Source organism: Podarcis raffonei, chromosome 13, assembly GCF_027172205.1.
Source record: "Podarcis raffonei isolate rPodRaf1 chromosome 13, rPodRaf1.pri, whole genome shotgun sequence".
In the NCBI taxonomy this organism is placed as follows: domain Eukaryota; kingdom Metazoa; phylum Chordata; class Lepidosauria; order Squamata; family Lacertidae; genus Podarcis; species Podarcis raffonei.
In genome coordinates, this window is record NC_070614.1 from 46,778,101 (window position 1) to 46,787,519 (window position 9,419).

At 44.2% G+C, this 9,419-nt stretch overlaps 1 gene segment (V, D, J or C); it reads left to right on the forward strand.

Annotated features, from left to right (window-relative positions):
• Positions 1-7,382: 7,382 nt before the first annotated feature.
• Positions 7,383-7,969, forward strand: LOC128399127 (Ig heavy chain V region 3-like). The segment is given in 2 exon segments: positions 7,383-7,488; positions 7,653-7,969. Coding segments are annotated over 2 exon segments (360 nt in total).
• Positions 7,970-9,419: the final 1,450 nt, after the last annotated feature.

Here is a 9,419-nt window from a genome sequence, read left to right on the forward strand (position 1 = left end):
TACAAACTGTGAGTGGTTGTTTAGGCATTGGTTAAGACTATCTGTCCCCCCGCCTGGGGACAGAACTGACTTCCGGGCACCACCGAAAGACAGTGCGGGGGAAAGCAAGTCGGGGAAGAATTGGAGCTGAGACACAGACCCTCAACTCTCACCCGCCTGCTCCCCGAAGGCTTGCCGGCCCTAGTCCCATTCCAGGGATTGGACGAAAAGATGGCAAGCCCCAGGATTCCTTTAACGGAATTCCCTTTCCGCAGCAACCATGGAGGGGCAGGCCCAGCCTATCCTAACCCCTCCTCCACCAGATTTATAACCAATGCCTAACCACAACCTTACAAGTTGTGACGATTTGCTACGCAGTAGGCAAAAACCACCCAGCCAGCCAATTTGCCAGGTGGAAAAATTCCTACCAGGCCCCTGCTCAAAGGCAGACGACCCCATGACAGGCATAGCAAGGTCAACGCAACAACCCCTTATTCTAGGGCGGGTGGGTGGGTGATCCGTTGCACGCAGCAAAAGAGAAAGTAGAAGGCTGCATGCAGAGTATTTAAACCTTTTACCCCTCCCACCAAAATTGCAACGTAACTTTTCCCCCAGCAACTCGGCAATCCAATCAATGCCCCCTGGCCATCTTGGAGAACTTACCCAGCAACAAAGGGGGTGGCTCAGTAGACCCCACCGCAACACGTGCTCTCCCTGAAGGAGAACACGCTTTCTGTGCTCAACAGATGTCTTTGTTTACAAATGTTGAACTGCAAAAATAGAATTGCCAGCACATCTCTTCCATGTGTTTTCAAAATCCATCTGTTAAAGAGTTACAACTGCTGCTACTTAGTAAAGAAAAATGTCAATGTCAATAATGTCAAATCCTTTCCTGTCTGGGATTGGCAAGACACTGACGAATGTGCACCAGGGGTCGGGGGGTCTGATTCAGGAAAGGAGGGCAGTAGTTTGTGGGGACCTGTACCAGCCAGAAGGAAAAGGTCTTAGGCAGGGGAAGCTTCAGTGCTTTAAGATGGAGCACAGGATTGGTTGGAAGAAGAAGGGGAAGGGGAGGTCAGGAAAGTGAAGGGCCAGGTGGCAGAAACATAATGTGGGGAGGGGGGAGGGGTCCATTGCCTTGGGCCACACATTCGTGGCAGAGTTCCCTGTTCTGCTCTGCCTAGCTCCAGCAGCGAAAGTGAATCTGAAAAGCGAAGAGCACCAATATTTTAATGGTTACGATTCTGCGGATCCCATTCAAAACTTACCAAATGTTAGGTCTCGTTTATGCTTAGGGAAGAGGGAAGGTTTGGAACTCACTTTAAAGGGCATATTTTAAATGTCTAACAGCTTATATTTACATACTTTGCTTTATGTTTTGTGACTCTAAATCTTTGTTGGTGTACTTGCCCCAAACTTGTATCCTGGCATCCAGTCATTCTCCTTTTTATATACCTATTTTTCCTTGTACCAACATGTTTTTCCCCCTTGATAAATGATACAGAAAATGAAAATAAAACAAACAAATACTGATACAAAATCAAACAAAAGAAAATACATATACACTGCAGATATAAACCCTACATACCCCCGTGACTTCCCTCCACCATGACTCGACTTCCTTTAGTTCAAATTTAAATACAGTCATTTTATTCTTTGGATAATACATCTCTTATAACCATTTCTAATTATTATTCTCGCTTATGCTTTACATACTTAGTCCATGCATATCAACATATTATTTTTAGAGCAGTGTTTCTCCATATACTCCTCGAAACATTACCATTCTAGTCTTAACTTTTGATTTGTCTGGAGCCTTATGGCTGCTGATAACTTAGGGGAGGAGGAGGAGAAGGGGGAAGCCGCAGAGCCAGAACAGCTGGCTGACACATTAGAAAGTATTCCAGATCCCCCCTTCTCCTAGAACCAGACGGGCACTGAGGGTAGTAGAACAGAGATCTCTGTGAAGGGATGACGTAGAATAGGAGGGACGTAGGGGGTGCAACTTTACTTGGAACGCCATTAGTGAGAGAGAAACTGCATTCTTTTCTCTCCCGCTGTGATTAGTGAATAAACTAAGTGGTAAGAACTCTTCTTTGTTTTTCTCTGCTTCTTGCTGCCACTGTGGGAGGGATGGAATTCCCCAAAACCTGACAGCTATGCAGAATGTCATTATGTACGTACATAAATTATCATTGACGATTACAAATTTTGATAGGAGCATACTTCTGAAATTCAAGGTTGTTGCGTTTAAAGCAAGGCTATTGCAATACGGATACTGTGGAATTGAATGCACCAGTGGTTCAGGAAATGAAATGTCTAAAGAGGGTTCCCGTATCACTGGTTTTCCAGAAGAGTAGTTTTTGCATGGCCTGTGAGAGACATTTTCTCTCAGTGTGTTATTTGTACAGTAATACGTGGCAGAATCTTCCAGTTTCAGGCCACGCAGTTGCAGGAACACCTGGCTTTTTGAGGTGTCTCTTGTGATGGTGATACGGTCCTGGAGACCACTGTTATAGTTCACATTTCCATTGGACCAGATTCGTCCACTCCACACCAACCCTTTCCCAGGGGCCCAGTGGGCCCAATCCATGATGCTGCTTGCTACAGAAAATCCAGACACCGTACAGGTCAGTTGCACAGTCTCTCCTGGCCTCTTGACACCACCACCAGACTCTGTAATGGTAACCTGGGATAACACACCTGTATCAGGAGGAAAAAAAATAAGGAAGATTTAAGAAGAAGATGACCATACAGGGAATCAATTGCTTGCAGAATTTCCTTACATGCTGGGAAGATCGTTAGGGATATGGTCAAGAGTGTTAATTCCATGACTTGAATGGTTGGCGATAACTCACAGGACCTGAAGGGGAGCTGTATTCTACTGAGAAGCTTTGCATGCTCTGTCTCCTTTAATGTAGCCCAAAAGTAAGAATCATTTGCATGATAGCACAAATGCCACTAATAAAGGAGAAACCTCCAGGATCTGACTAGAAAGGTAAAGGTAAAGGACCCCTAGATGGTTAAGTCCAGTCAAAGGTGACTATGGGATTGTGGTGCTCAACTCGCTTCACGCTGAGGGAGCCGGGTCATGTGCCCAGCATGACTAAACCACTTCTGGGGCAACGGAACACTGTGATGGAAACCAGAGCACACGGAAACGCCGTTTACCTTCCTGCAGCAGCAGTACCTATTTACCTACTTGCAGTGGTGTGCTTTCGAACTGCTAGGTGGGCAGGAGCTGGGACTGAGCAACGGGAGCTCACCCTGTCGTGGGGATTCGAACCACCGACCTTATGATCGGCAAGCCCTAGGCTCTGTGGTTTAACCCACAGCGCCACCCGTGTCTCTTTTTCTGTGGGATATCCTTCCCTAATAAACCTAGTAAATACGCCTCAGCTTTCTTTTCTATGGTGATTTTAAGCATCTCATTTAACTCTTCATGTATAATACCCCAGAAATTCTTGATCTTCTCACAGTTCAGACAAACATGAATCATTGTCCCTTCCACTTTATCGCATTTCCAACACAGATTGGACTTTAATTTATAAATCTTTGCAAGTTTTGATGGTGTCATATACTACCTAAAGAACATTTTCATAAAGTTCTCTTTAATGGTATAGCAGGTGGTAAATCTGATATCCTTGCACCAACACTTTATACCACGTAAGAATAAGGCACATCTCCATTGATTTAAGTGATTTAATGGTCTTTCTTTGTTATTTCTAAAGGTAGAATTCCTCTATTGTTCTTATCCTATGGTGATGATCTGAGGTTGCAATCACATCTACTGCTTAAGTCCTCATTTGTACCTTTGCTCATATTTGCAGCATAGGTGACATTATGCAAATGATTTCCTGGTTTCTTCCTCATTAAAAGGAAGCCACATGTAGAGGGTGCAGTATTTGATGTCTGTGACATAATTTAAATCCACTTCGAGTTTATGAGAGTGTTTGCCATCTGTTAAAGTGATGCACTCAAACCTTCTGATAAGCTTCCTATTGATCTACCCTGCATGTGAGAACACCTTCCTTTTCCTCTTCAAGTGGGCCATCTGACATTTTCCTCTGTAACACATTTCCTATTTTTATTCTTCTCATCTTTCCTTCTGTTACAGATATTTCACCCCAGAATGCAATCACAGAGACTGGTGATGGCTTTAAGAGGCCAGGAGACACTCTGCAATTGACATGTACAGTGTCTGGATTCTCTCTAACAAGCTACAACATGCACTGGATCCGTCAGCCCCCGTGAAAGGGCCTGGAGTGGACTGGAGGTATCTGGAGCAGCGGGAGCACTAACTATAATAGTGCACTCAAAAACCGCATCACCATCACAAGAGACACCTCAAAAGGCCAGGTGTCCCTGCAACTGAATAGCTTGAAGCCTGAAGATTCTGCTCGGTATTGCTGTGTAGGATGCACAGTGAGGGAAATTTTCTAAGACGCAGTACAAAAACATGACCTAGTTCTTCATGGGTTTGTGAACAACATCTGGAAAGAAGCTCATTTATCATCCCATCTGTTTCCTCAGTAACAAATCCATTGCTCACAGAGAATCACAAGCATTATATTCCATCATGCATCTCCCATCACATGATCAAGGGACAAGTGTGTGCCTCCAGAGTTCTCTATTCCTCCCTTGGGATTCTACCCAGACCACTCCCCTCCCCCCACCCTTTCTCTAGACAATGTACCTCACTACCCCACTTCATGCCCTCTTTGTTTGAGAGGGATCTCAGTTCCAAACTCAGTGGGGAAGTGAAGGGATAAGTCTTCCTTTAGGAACATAGGGAGCTTCCCAGGGTGGCAAGGGCAACCCAGTCAGATGGGATGGGTACAAACACTAAGTTGTTGTTGTTGTTGTTTTGTTGTTGTTGTTGTTGTTGTTGTTGTTGTTGTTGTTGTTGTTGTTGTTTTGGTCCACCTGGCTCAGTTTTCTATACAGCAGCCTTTACCAATCTTGTTTTCTGACATGTTGTTGGACTAGAACACCATTGTTTCTCACCACTGGCCATGCTGACCAGAATTATGAGAGATAATATCTGGGGTGCAAGGTTGGGAAAGACTGCACTATACTGGCTGGCAATGCCTCCCCAGGTTTTTAGACTGGGGTCTCCCCCAGCCCTCGTTGAAAGTGCAAAGGGCGGAACATGGGACCTTCTGCATGCAAAGCACCCTATTACTATTATTTTTAGTCCATCTTGGGCAAAACCATTTGAGCCAGTGATTAGCATGTATAAGGCTGTGCTTGTAATTCATATGTGTTTTCTTTTACACTTTGTGTTTCTTCTCTCTTCAGGGGCCAGATTCTTCTCTCTCAGTCAGGCTCAGAACTGAAAAGGCCCAGAGAATCTACAAGACTCACCTGTTCTGTGAGTGGATTTCCTCCCAGCGGTTATACTATGCACTGGATTTGACAGTCTCCTGGAAAAGGGTTGGAATACCTCCTTTACTCAGGTGGTGCTGGCTACTCTCCAGCAATCCGAAATCGTTTCACTGCCACCAAGGGCATCTCCAATTTTTACCTGAAAATGAACAGCCTCAAGCAAGAAGACACAGCTGTCTACTTCTGTGCCAGAGATACACAGTGGTAGAAACTGAGGCTGAGTTCAGACAAAAGCAATGATAGAAAAATATATGATATAGGTAAAAGGGGAATACTGCATGTAGTGCTAGAAAACTTTCAGTGGAAAGGAATCTATTGAAAGAAACACAAGCAGATGGGGCTCATGTTTCACAATATTGGGCAATGGAGCAAAATGACCTCCTGGTAGAAACCACAAGAAGGAGAAGATATTATTCTCCTACAGGAAGCAGCTGTCTAGGATTTCCTTGTTAAGTACTTTAGCTAACCTAAATGCATGAGCAACCTAATCTTGAGACTGACTTCATGATTCATAGAATCACAGAGGCCATCTATTCCAACCATCTGATGAACTAAATCAGTCAAGAAATCAACAGCTAATGAAATATAACGGTTAAAAACACACACAAAGAAAGCCTTTAACTGCTGCTTAACTGTGAAGTTATGTAACTGCTATATGATTATCCCACTGACTATTTTTCATGCAAATGGAATTGAAAAGCCAACCCCCTACCAAAAATATTTGTTTTAGATTTTACCATTTATAGGATCTGGGCATTGAAAATTCAGCATATTTGTTCCATTGGCAGCTAAGCAGAGAGAGAGAGAGAAACTTATTTTCTGCTAAAGAAAGGCGATTGAAGGTGGGTATCAGAAGCAAGCCAGAGTGAGCCAGCAATAAATCACAAGGAGTAAACGAAGTTAACTCTTTATTAGAAGAAACAGGATCTGCTCAGGAGTGTCAGGCCTAATGAGCACAGCAACTACTCTTCAATAGATCTTGCCCCTGTGAGGCAGTTGTGGAGACTGAAGGCTTTATCACAGCTTCCTAAGTCTCATCCTCATTCCTAAGTCTCATCCTCTCTTTCCCAAGCAATCTGAGACTACGCTGGTGTGCTTGCCTTTGCTCCTCCTGCTTCGTACTTCTTCTCGTCCTGTGAGACCTGGGATGTGTTATTCCAGTATTAGGGAGTTTTTCCTCCAAAAAACAAAAAAAACCTACATTTTGATAAATAAAATATTCAGCTTTAAAAAGAACCGATTTCTGTTTGTGGGTATGAAATTCTATGGGCTTTTTGCAGCTCCATAGAAATTCCCAACTACACAGAGGCATAGCTAGAGAGCGGGGCAGCGGGGCACACCGGGTGCCACACCACTTACCACAGGGCCTGGCCTGCTGCCTGCCTGAACCACGTATCTCTCCTGGGAGTGACACAGTGGCTTGGGCGCCTGCAGGCTCCGCGCTGCCCAAAGCATCAGTGTGGGGCATGCACTTGCCCACTGCCTCCCCCTCAGTTGTAGGGCGGCTGAGGGGGAGGCAGAGGGTGTACTGCATGCAAGCTCCGTGCTGCCCAAAATGGCACCGTGGGGCTTGCATCTGCCTGTTGCCTTCCCCTCAACTGCCTTGCAGCTGAGGAGGAGGCGGCAGGCGAACTCCATGAAGGCTCAGTGCAGCAGGCCCTCCCCTCAGAATTCCCTTTCATGCCCTGCCTGGCTCCGGCAGTGAGGGCTGGGTGAGTGTGAAGGGTGAAGATCACCCTCTATGTCCCACCCCTTCTCTTCACCCCCTTTGCCCTTCCTGTGAGTGTCTACCCAGCGGTGTCAGTGGCAAAGGCTGGAAGAGCGCACTCTGCCCCGACCCAAGCTGCTGGTGAATGGCACTACAACCCTGAGTAACAGAGAGGGCATCATGCAAACGATGTGGCCTTCATTATGCCTTTTAAATGGGGGGGCCATATGCAAAGAGTCTCATGGAGTACTTGATAAAGCCTCTTTCTGCTGTGGGTTCATCTTGTTTTTTACCCTTGGCCTTTTGAGTCATTCTTTTCCCAGAGAAGTCATTTAAAAAGACAGGACTGGAGGAAGAGACAGAGAAAAAGATGACTTTACTACACCTACTTTTCATTCTATCAGCTTTGGGAGGTATGCTTCTTTGTACATTTTACAAGCAAAATATATTCTGGAGATTGGCAAATAGTTCCGGGATGTATTTGAGGATGGGGAATTGAAGAGCTACTCCTTGTCGCAATTTAAGCATTTATTTATTTTTAATCTGTTACTCTCCTGCTTTAATGCCCCCTTTTCAGGAGCCTATTCTCAGATGACTCTCACTCAGTCAGGTCTAGAAATCAAAAGGCCTGGAGACTCGGTAAAGATCAAGTGCACTGTGAATGGCTTGAATGCTGCTATGGAAACTTTTTACATGGATTGGCTCAGGCAGGCACCCGGAAAGACGTTCGAAGGGTTGTCTCGGTTCAGGATACCAGGAAAAGAAGCTCAGCCTTCTGCATTCCGAGGTCGGTTCACAGCCTCCAAAGACATAAACAGCTTCTACCTGGAGATGAACAACCTGAGAGAAGAGGACACTGCCATGTATTACTGTACTAAAGACGGCGCACAGTGAGAGAAAACCCTTCTGGGCTCATGTCAAAAACCTTCTGTAGTGTAGCCACAGAAAAATATTGGCTGGTGGCGGCGCTCGTGTTCCATTTTCATGCGCAATTGAACGCAAGGGTTAAGCAGTAGAAACCATAACCGGAAGAGATAGTAGAGAGAGAAATCTCCTTTTTCACAGGAAGCAGATGTCTGAGTTCTCCCTTTCCAATGGAGGAACTGTTTTAAGGCATAAAGAAGAGAATCCTTTCAAATAGAAAATTATTCAAATGCATATTTATAATTTTATTTTAATATTTATATACATTCTTATTTCCCATGCTCTCTAAATATTTATTTCATTATATTTAAAGCTCCGAGACACACATTAGTGTGAAAGCTATTGGATAGTTCAGTTCTAATCTGCAAATTAAGGCTAGACATGCAGATCATGATGTTCATTTTGGGAATTTGCCATGCGTTTGGTCCAGTGAATGGTGATTTGAAGCTGATTGTGTTTCTACTGTATGTGTAGCATCCATATTATTTCCTCCTCACACAAGTGGAATCCTGTACACATACACCCAAATTAGGATTTCCCTGATTGGCAAATAACCAGATAAGGGAAGATAAATAAATAAACTTGTATATTTGTGTGTGTGTGTGTTTCTTACATATGTGGTGAAGTTTCCCTGGGTGCCATCCAACCTTATTTCTGTTTTGTTTGTGTCAGCCCAAAGCAAAGAATAAAATTGGTTGTTGCTAAGGCAAATCTCTCCTCTTCCCCCTTAAAATAGTTATTTTCATAGAATCATAGAATTGGAGAGTTGGAAGTTACCCCAAGGGTCATCTAGTCCAACCCCCTGCAATGCAGGAATTTTGACTAAAGCATCCATGACATGTGGCCATCCAACCTCTGCTTGAAAATTTCCAATAAAAAAGTCCAGCACCTTCCAAGGGAGTCCATTCCACTGTCAATCAACTCTTATAACCAGAAAGTTCTTCCTAATGCTTACTCAGAAGCTCCTTGTAACTTGAATCCATTGGTTTGGGCTACGCTCCAGAACAGGAGAGAACACGCTTGCTCCATCTTCCATGTCACAGCCTTTAGATCAGAGCTTTCCAAACTTTTCATGTTGCTGACACACTTTTTAGGCATGCATCATTTCACGACACAGTAATTCAGTTTTCCTGAGAGGAGTGCGGGATTATTATTTTTTTAAGTGCTACTACATTTCAGTGGCTGTTGTTCACAAGAGCCACAGAAACATCTGCTTGTGATAGCAACACATCAAACATCAGCATTCAAAAGAATTTACTACACAGGAGAAGGGTGGTGATGTTGGATTGCTGTGTTTCCCCCCCATGGAAAGTACACTTGGAAGGTATGCCATTTCCCATGATAGATTATCCATCGAAACTATCAATAAGTTATGAAACATTATGTTTGGTGATTAAATGGCTTCTCAGTGCCATAATTT